General features: G+C 46.7%; 1 protein-coding gene across 1 annotated transcript in view; it reads left to right on the plus strand.

Annotated features, from left to right (window-relative positions):
- The first annotated feature begins 324 nt into the window (after nucleotides 1-324).
- LOC126109450 (ras-related protein Rab-8A-like) overlaps nucleotides 325-16,520 on the plus strand; it is a 197,128-nt gene continuing 180,932 nt past the window's right edge. The window contains exon 1 of the mRNA XM_049914480.1: nucleotides 325-448. Within this exon, the coding sequence (XP_049770437.1) occupies nucleotides 325-448 (124 nt within the window). The remainder of the gene's footprint in view (nucleotides 449-16,520) is intronic.

The following is a 16,520-nucleotide window of genomic DNA, read 5'->3' on the forward strand; positions in this document are numbered from 1 at the left end:
ATATATATACTGATGATGGTCGAAGTAGAGAGGATATTAAATGTAGACTGGCAATGGCAAGGAAAGCGTTTCTGAAGAAGAGAAATTTGTTAACATCGAGTATAGATTTAAGTGTCAGGAAGTCATTTCTGAAAGTATTTGTATGGAGTGTATGGAAGTGAAACATGGACGGTAAATACACTCCTGGAAATGGAAAACAGAACACATTGACACCGGTGTGTCAGACCCACCATACTTGCTCCGGACACTGCGGGAGGGCTGTACAAGCAATGATCACACGCACGGCACAGCGGACACACCAGGAACCGCGGTGTTGGCCGTCGAATGGCGCTAGCTGCGCAGCATTTGTGCACCGCCGCCGTCAGTGTCAGCCAGTTTGCCGTGGCATACGGAGCTCCATCGCAGTCTTTAACACTGGTAGCATGCCGCGACAGCGTGGACGTGAACCGTATGTGCAGTTGACGGACTTTGAGCGAGGGCGTATAGTGGGCATGCGGGAGGCCGGGTGGACGTACCGCCGAATTGCTCAACACGTGGGGCGTGAGGTCTCCATAGTACATCGATGTTGTCGACAGTGGTCGGCGGAAGGTGCACGTGCCCGTCGACCTGGGACCGGACCGCAGCGACGCACGGTTGCACGCCAACACCGTAGGATCCTACGCAGTCCCGTAGGGGACCGCACCGCCACTTCCCTGCAAATTAGGGACACTGTTGCTCCTGGGGTATCGGCGAGGACCATTCGCAACCGTCTCCATGAAGCTGGGCTACGGTCCCGCACACCGTTAGGCCGTCTTCCGCTCACGCCCCAACATCGTGCAGCCCGCCTCCAGTGGTGTCGCGACAGGCGTGAATGGAGGGACGAATGGAGACGTGTCGTCTTCAGCGATGAGAGTCGCTTCTGCCTTGGTGCCAATGATGGTCGTATGCGTGTTTGGCGCCGTGCAGGTGAGCGCCACAATCAGGACTGCATACGACCGAGGCACACAGGGCCAACACCCGGCATCATGGTGTGGGGAGCGATCTCCTACACTGGCCGTACACCACTGGTGATCGTCGAGGGGACACTGAATAGTGCACGGTACATCCAAACCGTCATCGAACCCATCGTTCTACCATTCCTAGACCGGCAAGGGAACTTGCTGTTCCAACAGGACAATGCACGTCCGCATGTATCCCGTGGCACCCAACGTGCTCTAGAAGGTGTAAGTCAACTACCCTGGCCAGCAAGATCTCCGGATCTGTCCCCCATTGAGCATGTTTGGGACTGGATGAAGCGTCGTCTCACGCGGTCTGCACGTCCAGCACGAACGCTGGTCCAACTGAGGCGCCAGGTGGAAATGGCATGGCAAGCCGTTCCACAGGACTACATCCAGCATCTCTACGATCGTCTCCATGGGAGAATAGCAGCCTGCATTGCTGCGAAAGGTGGATATACACTGTACTAGTGCCGACATTGTGCATGCTCTGTTGCCTGTGTCTATGTGCCTGTGGTTCTGTCAGTGTGATCATGTGATGTATCTGACCCCAGGAATGTGTCAATAAAGTTTCCCCTTCCTGGGACAATGAATTCACGGTGTCCTTATTTCAATTTCCAGGAGTGTAGTTTGGACAAGAAGAGAATAGAAGCTTTCGAAATGTGGTGATACAGAAGAATGCTGAAGATTAGATGGGTAGATCACGTAACTAATGAGGAAGTATTGAATAGGATCGGGGAGAAGAGAAGTTTGTGGCACAACTTGACCAGAAGAAGGGATCGGTTGGTAGGACATGTTCTGAGGCATCAAGGGATCACCAATTTAGTATTGGAGGGCAGCGTGGAGGGTAAAAATCGTAGGGGGAGACCAAGAGATGAATACACTAAGCAGATTCAGAAGGATGTAGGTTGCAGTAGGTACTGGGAGATGAAGAAGCTTGCACAGGATAGAGTAGCATGGAGAGCTGCATCAAACCAGTCTCAGGACTGAAGACCACAACAACAACATATATATATATTTGAATTACAAAAAGCAAATACTAAAAAAAAAGTAGCATGGCCAGAGATTCGTTCCGGCGACCTTCGGATTACGAATCCGAGCACTTACCGCTGCGCCACGGCGCTGTAGGAAATTACAAATCGTAGAAAGTATTTCACCGCAACGTTTTCTTTTAACTGTCGATTTTCTCGACAACGGCTGATAAGTGCATCTTGGTGCTTTGCCACATTACACCTCTGGCCATGAGCTTTTATTATGCGCAGTATGAATCGAATCTGAATTTCACAATTGGCGGCCTCCCCTTGTTAGCTGTACTATTATGTCGTGCTAAGACTCAAAACAAAAATTGTGAAACACCCTGTACACACTACGTCCTGAACGTAAAGTAAATAGTATCAGCAAAAATAGCTGTATATGCATATCCCAGGACGCTGAAGATGTCTCGCAAAGAATTAAGGCGAAACGCGTATGGCGTAAAAATTGTTGTATTGAATTGTGATTAGGCGGTCCGAAAGTAATAATTATCGACAAACAGTAATGTTATTCGCAGCTGAGGACGACACGACTACAGAAGTTGAAGGTGTAAATTATTGTTTACGTCGTATTAGGGTGGATGCTGAATGCCTTTAACTGCGCCTCAGAGAGTTAAAGTGAACGTTTGCTCTCGTGGTTGCCCACAAAGCAGGCACGCATAACGTTTGCGTTGCTGGTGCGGCGCGCAGTTTGATGAGCTCAGTTAACTGTCGTCTTCCGGTCACAGCCGTCTGCTGTTTGCCTCCGTCGCTCGTGCGACGCAGCGCAAAATACTGTATTCTCCTTCCCTGAGTAGATGATGAGATGCAGGCACAAACTAACTAGTATGTCTGCGACAATTGGAGATGAATTCCGTCTTCTGGAAGACGTACTAGTAGTTTTGTTTCCACCCAGACATGTTTCAGTACATTTTTTGATATCTGTAGTCGGTTTACTTGCTTATTTTTCTTCTGCAAAACTGCTGTTTCATCTTATCTTTAAAGAAAATTTTGGTAAAAATACACGCATTAAAAGAAATTTATCATCACCCCAGTTCCCAGAACTCCTGAAGATAAACGCTGGCCCGCATCTCGTGGTCGTGTGGTAGCGTTCTCGCTTCCCACGCCCGGGCTCCCGGGTTCGATTCCCGACGGGGTCAGGGATTTTCTCTGCCTCGTGATGGCTGGGTGTTGTGTGCTGTCCTTAGGTTAGTTAGGTTTAAGTAGTTCTAAGTTCTAGGGGACTTATGACCACAGCAGTTGAGTCCCATAGTGCTCAGAGCCATTTGAACCATTTTGATAAACGCTGACTGTGGATATTGTATCACAGACACAGTCCCTTTCACTGTTCAGAGATGTCACTAAACCCGCCCAAAGATGTAAACAACCATGCATGAGCAGCGCCTATTAGACGGAGGGGTCCCGACAGCCGATCAGTTCCAGTCATTCCACCAGGAAGGAGGTTCAAATGGTTCAAATGGCTCTGAGCACTATGGGACTTAACATCTGAGGTCATCACTCTCCTAGGACTTAGAACTACTTAAACCCAACTAACCTAAGGACAGCACACACATCCATGCCCGAGGGAGGATTCGAACCTGCGACCTTAGCGGTCGCGCGGTTCCAGACTGAAGCGCCTAGAACCGCTCGGCCACACTGGCCGGCAGGAAGGAGGTAGTGTTGTCTGTAGTTCAGCTATGCTTAGACGGTCAATACCACGGTTCAATCGCGTCCGCATTGTTACTTTGTGCCAGGAAGGGCTCTCAACAAGGGAAGTATCCAGGCATCTCAGAGTGAACCAAAGCGATGTTGTTCGGACATGGAGGAGATACAGAGAGACAGGAACTGTCGATGACATGCCTCGCTCAGGCCACCCAAGGGCTACTACTGCAGTCGATGACAGCTACCTACGGATTATGGCTCGGAGGAATCCTGACAGCAAAGCCACCAAGTTGAATAATGCTTTTCCTGCAGCCACAGGACGTCGTGTTGCGACTCAAACTGTGCGCAATAGGCTGCATGATGCGCAACTTCACTCCAGACACCCATGGCAAGGTCCACCTTTGCAAACACGACACCATGCAGCGTGGTACAGATGAGCCCAACAACATGCCGAGTGGACCGCTCAGGATTGGCATCACATTCTCTTCACCGGTAAGTGTCGCATATGACTTCAACCAGACAATCGTCCGAAATGTGTTTGGAGTCAATCCGGTCAGGCTGAACGCCTTAGACACACTGTCAAGCGAGTGCAGCAAGGTGGAGGTTCCCTGCTGTTTTGGGGTGGCATTATGTGGGGCCGATGTAGACCGTTGGTGGTCATGGAAGGTTCCGTAACGGCTGTACGATACGTGAATGCCACCCCCCGACCGTTAGTGCAACCATATTGGCGAGGCATTCGTCTTCATTGACGACAATTCGCGCCCCCATCGTGCACATCTTGTGAATGACTTCCTTCAGGATAACGACATCGCTCGACTAGAGTGTCCAATATGTTCTCCAGACATGAACCCTATCGACATGCTTAGGATGGATTTAAAACGGCTGTTTATGGACGCCGAATCGCCATTGAGCAGGGGGCAATCTGGACCAACAGTGCCATGATGAACTTGTCGATAGTACGCCAAGACGAAAACAGGCATGCATCAATGCAAGAGGACGTGTTACTGGGTATCAGAGGTACCGATGTGAACAGCAATCGCCATCACCGGCTCTGAAGGTCTCGATGTATGATGGTACAACATGCAATGTCTGGTTTTCATGGGCACTGAAAAATTCGGAAATGATCTCTATTCCAATTTTTTGTACAGGTTCCGGAACTCTCGGAACCGAGGTGATGCAAAACTTTTTTTGACGTGTGTGATTAAATGCGTAAAATGAGCGATTGTTGTGAAATAATTGTTACGTTAGTTAGCATACAGTACACAGTTCAGACGTACACAGAAGAGCCCAAGAAACTGATACACCTGTTTAATATCGCGTAAGGCCCCCGCGAGCACGCAGAAGTGCCGAAACACGACGTGGCATGGACTCGACTAATGAGTGAAGCAGTGCTAGAGGGAACTGACACCATGACTATTGCAGGGGGTAAGAGGGCGAGGGGATAGAGATCTCTTCTCAACAGCACGTTGCAAGGCATTCCAGATATGCTCAAAAATGTTCATGTTTGGGAAATTTGGTGGCCAGCAGAAGTGTTTACTCAGAAGAGTGTTCCTGGAGCCACTCCTTAGCAATTCTGCACATGTGGGTATCGTGTTGTCCTGCTGGAATTGCCCAAGTGTCTAGACGTATCAGATGTCCCATATCACTCCAACTGCACGTGCCCAACACCATTACAGAGCCTCCAGCAGCTTGAAGAGTCCCCTGCTGATATGCAGGCCTATTCATAAATCCTTAATATGAGGGGCAGTACATTGCAAGGGATCCCAGATATGCTCAAGAATGTTCACGTCAGGGGAGTTCGGTGGCCATCGGAAGTTTTTAAACTCAGAAGTGTTCCTGGAGCCACTCTATAACAATTCTGGACGTGTTTAGTGTCGCATTGTCCTGCTGGAATTGCCCAAGTCCGTCGGTATGCACAATGGACGTGAATGGACGCAGGTGATCAGACAGGATGCTTACCTGCGTGTCACCTCTCAGAGGCGTATCTAGAAGTATCAGTGGTCCCATATCACTCCAACTGCATGCGCCCCACACTATTACAAGGTGCATTCAAATTCTAAGGCCTCCGATTTTTTTTCTCCGGACTGGAAAGAGATAGAAACATGCGCATTGTTTTAAAATGAGGCCGCGTTCATTGTCAATACGTCCCAGAGATGGCAACACCGTGCGGCAGATGGAATTTTACCGCCAGCGGCGAAAATGAGAACTGTTTTAAATACTTAAAATGGCGACGTTTTCCTTACTTGAACAGCGTGCAATCATTCGTTTTCTGAATTTGCGTGGTGTGAAGCCAATTGAAATTCATCGACAGTTGAAGGAGACATGTGGTGATGCAGTTATGGATGTGTCGAAAGTGCGTTCGTGGGTGTGACAGTTTAATGAAGGCAGAGCATCGTGTGACAACAAACCGAAACAACCTCGGGCTCGCACAAGCCGGTCTGACGACACGATCGAGAAAGTGGAGAGAATTGTTTTGGGGGATCGCCGAATGACTGTTGAACAGATCGCCTCCAGAGTTGGCATTTCTGTGGGTTCTGTGCACACAATCCTGCACGCCGACCTGGAAATGCGAAAAGTGTCATCCAGGTGGGTGCCACGAATGCTGACGGACGACCACAGGGCTGCCCGTGTGGCATGTTGCCGAGCAATGTTGACTCGCAATGACAGCACGAATGGGACTTTCTTTTCGTCGGTTCTGACAATGGATGAGACGTGGATGCCATTTTTCAATCCAGAAACAAAGCGCCAGTCAGCTCAACGGAAGCACACAGATTCACCGCCACCAAAAAAATTTCGGGTAACCGCCAGTGCTGAAAAAATGATGGTGTCCATGTTCTGGGACAGCGAGGGCGTAATCCTTAATCATTGCGTTCCAAAGGTCAATACGGTAACAGGTGCATCCTACGAAAATGTTTTGAAGAACAAATTCCTTCCTGCACTGCAACAAAAACGTCCGGGAAGGGCTGCATGTGTGCTGTTTCACCAAGACAACGCATCCGCACATCGACTAACGTTACGCAACAGTTTCTTCGTGATAACACCTTCGAAGTGATTCCTCATGTTCCTTACTCACCTGACCTGGCTCCTAGTGACTTTTGGCTTTTTCTAACAATGAAAGACACTCTCCGTGACCGCACATTCACCAGCCGCGCTGCTACTGCCTCAGCGATTTTCCAGTGGTCAAAACAGACTCCTAAAGAAGCCTTCGCCGCTGCCATGGAATCATGGCGTCAGCGTTGTGAAAAATGTGTACGTCTGCAGGGCGATTACGTCGAGAAGTAACGCCAGTTTCATCGATTTCGGGTGAGTAGTTAATTAGAAAAAAAATCGGTGGCCTTAGAACTTGAATGCACCTCGTAGGTTCTCCAACATACAAGCTGGCGAAGTACTTGGCCAAGCTCCTTGCTCCACATGTGGGACACTGCGAACATCATATAAAAAAAACTCTGCAGAATTTTTCAGGAGAATCAACCGTCTACGCCTGAGTGAGGACGATATTATGGTCAGTTCTGATGTAGCGGCGCTGTTTACGAATGTGCCTACCAAAGACGCTTTGGACCTAATTTCCCAGTACTTTGTAAGTGACGTGGTCGAGCTGTTTAGGCACACTCTTACGTCCTCCTACTTCGTGTACAACGGCCGGTATTACGATCAGACAGACGGCGTAGCAATGGATAGCCCGTTGGCTCCAGCCGTTGCAAACCTCTTCATTGAGAATTTTGAGGATATTGCCATAGATACTGCGCCATTGAAGCCGAAGTGTTTCTATCGATACGATGACGACACGTTCGTCATTTGGCCACACGGACGCGAGAAATTAGACGAATTTTTGGAACACCTCAATGGCATCAACAGTAATATCCAGTTCACCATGGAGGTGCAAAAAGATAATGCATTGCACTTCCTCGACGTCCTTGTCCACCGTAAACGAGGTGAGTGAGTGCCTTGGCCACAGCGTCTACAGAAAACCCACACACACAGACCTGTACCTGCATACCACTAGCCATCATCATCCAGCACAGAAGCGCACAGTATTGCAAACATTGGTGCATCGTGCAAGAGAAATATCAGACGACGGCAACCGGCCCAACGAACTGAGCCACCTAAGCAAGGTATTCAGGAATAACAGCTACAGCGCCCATCAAGTGAAACAAGTGATTTCTGGGAAATGTCAGAATAAGACCACCGACAAAGAGCAGGAAAAGAAACTTGTTTTGCTGCCATTCTGTGACTCTGTGCCTGGCAAGATAAGCCACCTGTTGAAAAGACACAATATCAAATCAGTCTTCAGGCCTCCAACGAAAATCCGTCAATTACTGAGACCAGTTAAAGACGCAGTAGGTCTCAGAATACCTGGAGTCTACGAAATACCTTGTGAGTGTGGCCAGAAGTACATCGGACAAACAGTGCGCACTGTGGAACAACGCAGGAAAGAACATGAGAGGTATTATCGCCTACGCTTACAGGATAAATCTGCGTTAGCTGAGGATGCGTTAGAAAACGATCTCCACATAAAATTTCATGATACCTCTGTCGTGGCTCGCACTAACGGCTTCTGGGACAGTTTAATAAGGGAAGCTATGGATATAAAAATTACCGCACACTCCCTGAATAGAGACGGTGGCTTGCAGCTCCGCGCTGCGTGGGATCCAGCGATCGCGCGGTTGAAGAGGGCACATCGAACGCCGACTCAAAACAAGCCCATATATGGCAATGTCACGGTCACCAGTGACGTCACTGCCGGCAGCTAGCGTATATAAGGGCCAGGCCCCCACAACCGCACGAGTGGTCGACTGTGAAGAGCGGACAAATTGAATAGCTGGGCGGCGGCCATTAGAGAGGTAAACTGACGCACAGAGTTCGAATGTTTATACATCGCTTTTGGTTATAAAATGCCTTCCCTTGAGTTAGGTCGCAAACATAATGCCTCATTTAATTACGTTACTACAATATACTTTTTAATTTATGAACAAACAGCAACTAGTCACTGTTTATGAATTTATCTTACGTACTACATGGAATCTGCCGTAGCTAAAAGTAATGTACTGGACCCCTAGCATTTTTCGTAGTTCATTTTCAATAGATGTACGCAAAATGCATCAAAATACTCGAAGATTTGCCCACTATGTTAATAGATATTTTCTGACTCTACCTTGCTTTAGATTTTATGACGAGAAGTGCGTTATATATGGCATAGTGCTTTGGCAACTTACGACCAAATTATCAAGTTTCAACCTAACCTAGACCATGAAAACACTACCGATCAGCCAACTTTCTTCAAAATGATCAGAACATATAAAATGGTATTCTGTCGGTCGGAAATCTTGCCTCCTGACAGCGTGTAACCATTTTTTGTAACAGCTGTGGTTTTGAGAAAGGAAACCTGCAAATAGATGCGCAGACATTATGCTAATACCGTGTTACAAAAACATTTATTAAGCAAGTGCACTGACATACAAAACAACTTAAAATATTCACATACCTGTGAAATGTAATATTCGTTCCTTTCTCGAATTTATTTGTACAAGTAATCGCTGCACAACTCTTCACCACTGTACTTCTTTTGACTGGAATGTACAGACAGTAGAATTACGAGTAACAAATACTGTATGTACGCCCCAACAAATACACAACGTTGAATCAGTGTATTCATAAACAACAATACTACACAACACATCAGACTACAACCACTATAATGGCGTCCAGCTGAAGGTTCAAACTATCCCGCGACTGCAGCGCCATCAGTGAGTCTAGTTATTTTTACAAGGTCTTTGATAAGGGCGCACCAACAGCCCAACAGCCCACTGGCCCCCCCTCTTCCAGATCCCCCCCCCCCAACTGCCATTGGCTCGGGAGTGTCATCTTTGTTCCGCCACTTTCGTGCAGTGTTCTACATTGAGTGTTCTACAGTGAGTGTTCCGTGTTGTGTTTTTTTTTGGAAAGTGTTGCGAACGGCCATCATACTGTCCCTGGGTGTGCCTTTTATCTCTTGCGAACAGAAACCAGACTGTCGCCGTGTTTTTTTAATTGTGTGTGTACTATGTTACTTGTCTGATTCCTGTGTCTTTTATTAACGTTGCCAACCCCTTTTGCTTTCTGTTTTAACTTTTCGCATTTTTCCGTCATTTTACACTTGACGTCACCGTTTTATCGCCTGTTTTTCTTGTTTCTTTTCTGTAGGCTGTAGAGCAGCGTACTAAGCTGCTGCTAGCCCGCCCCCTTCGGGGGGGAATTGAAAATCAATAAAGGAAAAAAGAAAAAGCCCACTGGCGGTCATACCACTTGACAATGGCCAAGGAGTGCTTGGCCGAAAGCTCGTGTAGTTTTAAACAATTGACGCAGTTGGAAACCCTAGAACATTTTATTCAATCGATGCGATATTTCTTGATGGCTTGTGAAGGTTTTGGAAGATGATTTCATCCGCATTATCCAATGTGACCCTGATTTCGACAAGATGTGATTCATGCAAGACAGAGCTGGACCCCATCGAAGCAGGACAGTGTTTGATGCTCTGGAGGAGCACTTTGAGGACCGCATTCTGGCTCTGGGCTACCAGAGGCTGCCGGCATGGGCGTGCATTACCCGCCATATTCTCCGGATCTGAACACATGCGACTCTTTTTTTTCTGGGGCTATATTAAAGACAAAGTATACAGCAATAACCCCAAAAACATTGCTGAGCTGAAAATAACCATTCAGGAGGTCATCGACAGCATCTTTGTTCTGACACTACAGCGGGTCACGCAAAATTTCGCTATTCATCTGCGCCACATCACCGCAAATGACGGCACGCATATCGAACACGTCGTAACCTAAATCCGAATAGTGACGTTTATATGTTGAATAAAGTGTTTGCACGCCGTAGTTTGTAATTAATTAAAGTTTTTTCATATAGTTCAGTAATTGTCACCCTGTAAATAAAAGTTTTAAGAGCAAGTAAACACTTATATTTAACAGAAATGCAACGTAAGTACCCTTACAATGACTCTTACGTCCATCCCCATCCAAGTTACGTCCATCCCCATCCAAGATCAAGACAGAGTAAGCAATTGCATAAAATCATTCGACTGTTACACAGTTACCAATAGCCGGCCGCTGTGGCCGAGCGGTTCTAGGCGCTTCAGTCCATAACCGCGCGACTGCTGCGGTCGCAGGTTCGAATCCTGCCTCGGCCACGGATGTGTGTGATGTCCTTAGGTTAGTTAGGTTTAAGTAGTTCTAAGTTCTAGGGGACTCATGACCTCAGATGTTAAGTCCCATAGTGCTCAGAGCCATTTGAACTAAATTACTAATATCTCTAACATAGAACAAGAAATAATACACATAATAAATCGATGCTGTTTGTAAATACAGTTACGTTGAATGATAAATGTTTTTCCTGTGCACTTTTCCATGCCTCTTTCAAGAATCATGAAAGCTGAATTCATTGCACTTTTCGTAGTTCGATATGAATAAATATTGTTCCCTGCAGGGCAAGCAGTACAGTAACCACGGAAATGCAAGTAGTGGATCAACAACATTACATCAAATCACTTGTCAAATTACTTTTTACCAAATCATACTCCTAAACCCATCAACTTCAGTATCTCTTTCTCTGTTCTCTTCAAGCTATTTCAGACTGCTATGTTACATAGCCAACACTTGACTCACTCACTCGTTTGCTATATTCTGTTAGAATGCCGGCGCAATGACAATATTACTGGCAACGAAAGACAATAGTGATCGTCCCGAGAACTTCTGTGTCCCAATATATTGACTGTCGAAGACTACTGTTTGAAAAATGCTTAGCATAGATATATGAAATATTGACATATCCAATGAAAATATAAAGCTTTCGTTACTTTCATTGAATACCAAAAAATACTACACTGCAGCGCCAAAGATACTGGTATAGGCATGCATATTCAAATACAGAGATATGCAAACAAGCAGAATACGGCGCTGTGGTCGACAACGCCTACATCATGGGGGTAAGAATAAGGGGAGATGGCGCTACGTTCAAAATGGTTCAAATGGCTCTGAGCACTATGGGACTCAACGTCTTACGTCATAAGTCCCCTAGAACTTAGAACTACTTAAACCTAACAAACCTAAGGACATTACACACACCCACGCCCGAGGCAGGATTCGAACCTGCGACCGTAGCAGTCCCGCGGTTCCGGACTGCAGCGCCAGAACCGCTAGACCACCGCGGCCGGCGGCGCTACGTATCCCAGCCGTACTACGTTTTGAAGCCATGGGGGCGTGGCTCGCTGCCATGACACTCTGACCAAAACATTGCCAGTGTGCTATAGCGCTGCGGGTGTTACAGTCGCTAATTGCACCATATACGCATGTAACGTCATCAGATTGGTTGTTTCAAAGTTTTTGTTTAAAATAAAATCTCGTAAAGGCGAAATTCCGCGTTTCTTCTTTTTAAAAATAGTTTTTAGTGTAATATTACTAATAGCTAGCCTTCAATGTAAACGATACAATTTTGTTAATTCAGTAATAAACGTGTATCACAAACAAAATTATAGAAACTGAAAGCTGTTAGCTATACCCTCCCTCCAAAGCCCCATAAATACATCTTGTTTGTAATACGTACTGGGACATTTCAGTTACGTTACACTACTGGGAAACACTGTTCATTACCACCAATGTTTACTGAAATACGGTACATAGAATGGCAAATCTACACAGTGTCCTGTTTAGGCCTATACTTTACGCCAGTTAATGTAGTGTTAGCTTTTAATTTGGTACATGATGAAGACAAAGTGAGTTACTCAACACTTCGATTATCGACGATACGTACGTATTATACTGAAACGTGAACCTGAAAACTAAGAATTTAATTCTTTGAATTAACATACCTTTTGCAAATGTTTTGGGTGTGTAGGGAAAACTGATGGTACAGCATTTTCTCGGAGCCTTACTGTTGAAAGGGAAGTTCGGTCTATGTCCTCTTCTCGGAAATGCTGAGAACATATAGTGCTCCATTTAGACGCACGCCAATTCTTCCTCCTCACCGCATTCTTCCACAGAGCTTTCCGACTTTCATTTTTAGGAAATCTAAAATCATACAGGAGAAAAACGCGCTATAGTACAAGTACCGATGTAGCACACGTTCATTCACAATGAAGTTGTAAAATCACACTTAACGAGACAACTTACACATGAAATGTTATTCCCTCCGATTTCGCATCACAATCAGAACGATTCGTACATCCGAACACCACACAAGTCACCATAATAGCGCAAAATCCTTCCAAAAGCGAGCGACAAGCCTATGCACACAAGCTTACAACAGCAATGTTTTGGTCGGACTGAGATGGCTACCCTCGGCTTCACATAGCTTCACAGCTGTGACGTCACGGCGTCTCCCTCTATTCTTACCTCCATGGACATATCCAATGAAAATATAAAGCTTTCGTTACTTTCATTGAATACCAAAAAATACTAAACTGCAGCGCCAAAGAAACTGGTATAGGCATGCATATTCAAATACAGAGATATGCAAACAGGCAGAATACGGCGCTGCGGTCGGCAACGCCTACATAACACAACAAGTGACTGGCGCAGTTGCTAGATCGGTTACTGCTGTTACAATGGCAGGTTATCAAGATTTAAGTGAGTTTGAACGTCGTCATATAGTCGGCGCTCGAGCGATAGGACACAGCATCTCCGCGGTAGTAATGAAGTAGGTATTTTCCCGTACAACAATTTCACGAGTGTACCGTGAATATCGGGGAATCCTGTAAAACATCAAATCTCAGACATCGCTTTGGCTGGGAAAAGATCCTGAAGAACGGGGCCAACGACGACTGAAGATAATCTTTCAACGAGATAGAAGTGCAACCCCTTCTGCAGATTGCTGCAGTTTTCAGTGCTGGGCAATCAACAAGCGTCAGCGTGCGATCCGTTCAACGACACATCATCGATACGGGCTTTCGGAGCCGAAGGCGCACTCATGTAGCCTTGATGATTACACGACTGAAAACTTTGTGGTTCGCCTGGACTTGTCAGCACCGACATTGGACTGTTGATGACTGGAAACATGTTGCCTGGTCCGTCGAGTCTGGTTTCAAACTGTATCGAGCACATGGACGTGTACAGCTATGGAGAGAACCTTACGAATCCATGGACTCTGCATGTCAGCAGGGGACTCTTGAAGCTGGTGGAGGCTGTGTAATGATGTGGGGCACGTGCAGTTGGAGTGATATGGGGCACCTGATACGTGTAGATACTTTGTAGATTCCAGCAGGATAACGCGACGCCCCACACGTCCAGAATTGCTACGGGGTGGCTCGAGGAGCACTCTTCTGAGTAAACATTTCCGCTGGCCACCAGACTCTCCAGACACGAACATTATTGAACGTATCTGGAATGCCTTGCAACGTGCTGTTGAGACCAGATCTCCACCCCCTCGCCCTCTTACCTCCTGCATGATTCATGGTGTCAGTTCCCTCCAGCACTGCTTCAGACATTAGTCGCGTGCATGCCACGTCGTGTTGTGGCACTTCTTCGTGCTCGCAGGGTCCCTACACGGTATTACGTTTAGCAGTTCCATTGGCTCTGGAGTGAATAAAGCTTTCATCACTTTCCTTGAATACCAAAAGAGTTCTACACTACTGGCCACTAAAGTTGATACACCACGAAGATGACGTGCTACAGACGCGAAATTTAACCGACAGGAAGAAGATACTGTGATATGCAAATGATTAGCTTTTCAGAGCATTCCCACAAGGCTGGCGCCGGTGGCGACACCTACAACGTGCTGACATGAGGAAAGTTTCCAACCGATTTCTCATACACAAAATATAATTGACCGCCGTTGCCTGGTGAAACGTTGTTATGATGCCTCGTATAAGGAGGAGAAATGCGTACCATCACGTTTCCGACTTTGATAAAGGTCGGATTATAGCCTATCGCGATTACGGTTTATCGGATCGCGACATTGCTGCTCGCGTTGGTCGAGATCCAATTACTATTAGCGGAATATGGAATCGGTGGGTTCAGGAGGGTAATACGGAACGCCTTGCTGGAACCCAACGGCCACGTATCACTAGCAGTCGAGATGACAGGCATCTTATCCGTATGGCGGTAACGGATCGTGCATCCACGTCTCGATCCCTGAGTCAACAGATGGGGACGTTTGCAGCATGGACTATTAGCTCGGAGACCATGGCTGCAGTTACCCTTGACGCTGCATCACAGACAGGAGCGCCTGCGATGGTGTACTCAACGACGAACCTGGGTGCACGAATGGCAAAACGTCATTTTTTCGGATGAATCCAGGTTCTGTTTACACCATCGTGATGGTCGCATCTGTGTTTGGTGACATCGCGGTGAACGCATATTGGAAGCGCGTATTCGTCATCGCCGGACTGCTGTATCACCCGGCGTGATGGTGTGGGGTGCCACTGGTTACACGTCTCTACTCGGTCACCTCTTGTTCGCACTGACGGCACTTTGAACAGTGTGGACGCTACAATTCATATGTGTTACGACCCGTGGCTCTACCCTTCATTCGATCCCTGCGAAACCCTACTTTTCAGCAGGATAATGCACGACCGCATGTTGCAGGTCCTGTACGGGCATTTCTGGATACAGAAAATGTTCGACTGCTTCCCTGACCAGCACATTCTCCAGATCTCTCACCAACTGAAAACGTCTGGTCAATGGTGGCCGAGTAACTGGCTCGTCGCAATACGCCAGCCGCTACTCTCGATGAACTGTGGTATCGTGTTGAAGCTGCATCGGCATCTGTGCCTGTACACGCCATCCAAGCTCTGTTTGACTCAATGGCCACGCGTATCAAGACCGTTATTACGGCCAGAGGTGGTTGTTCTGGGTACTGATTTCACAGGATGTATGCACCCAAAATGCGTGAAAATGTAATCACGTGTCAGTTCTAGTATAATACCTTTGTCCAATGAATACCCGTTTATCATCTGCATTTCTTCTTGGTGTAGCAATTTTAATAATATCCAGTAGTGTAGTATTGCGAAGCACGGTTAACTGTACTACTACAAGTGTAATACTGCTACGAGAGGTTCATTTGTTAAAAATCAAAGATGATTTCAGGTGCAAATGAGAAACTGAACTGGCGACCAATCTTGGCACTGTGTGTAATGACAGAAACTCAGCTTTTTTCCCTTCGTCACATGTTTTAGAGATCCATTTTAAATCTTAATACGGTAGGGACAGGGCGAGCGCAGTGTGTGTGTCTATCATTTATTGTTTAACGACAGATCCAAGTGATCGCTCGACAAGCAAAATTAGTCGTTCGGGCGCCCATCTTGCCTCGGCACATAGAAATTGTTGATCGGTCGACAGATAAGTTGGAGTGCTTGTGGCGACCTAACAAGGGAAACTCCACATCACAGTCCTCTCAGATTTAGTGCTAAAATGGCGCGATGGACAACCTGTCAAAAACTGAACACAGATCAAACATGAAAACAGGAAGAAGATGTACTGAATTTTACTTGTCCTAGGACAAGAAGTGCAATATACAATAGCCTAAAAGAGCAAAGGCGTCGTGATTTAAGTGGTCACGGGATTGGACTGCCAAGATGGTGAGCCGTGATCAATCCTCCCTCCTGTCAATTTTTATTCCCTTACTGTTCGCTGTAATCAAATTTGTGTCTGTGTCATGGTGTAAAATCCGTTTGCAGCAGCGAGGTGTAAGGAAGGGACACACAATGACAGATTATTCTGCGCAACTACTCTATTAGCAGCCGAAAGGCAATGGCTTTCGAATAGAAACCGCAAACGTTTGATGACAAGGCGATAAGTGGATTGAATTCCCCACCGGAAAACACGTCTGGTGTGTCACACGCGGCATTAGTGATCGTGCGTGTGTCATATGACGGGCATCTCTTACCGATACACCT

This window comes from Schistocerca cancellata, chromosome 12 (assembly GCF_023864275.1).
Source record: "Schistocerca cancellata isolate TAMUIC-IGC-003103 chromosome 12, iqSchCanc2.1, whole genome shotgun sequence".
NCBI classification, from domain to species: Eukaryota; Metazoa; Arthropoda; class Insecta; order Orthoptera; family Acrididae; genus Schistocerca; species Schistocerca cancellata.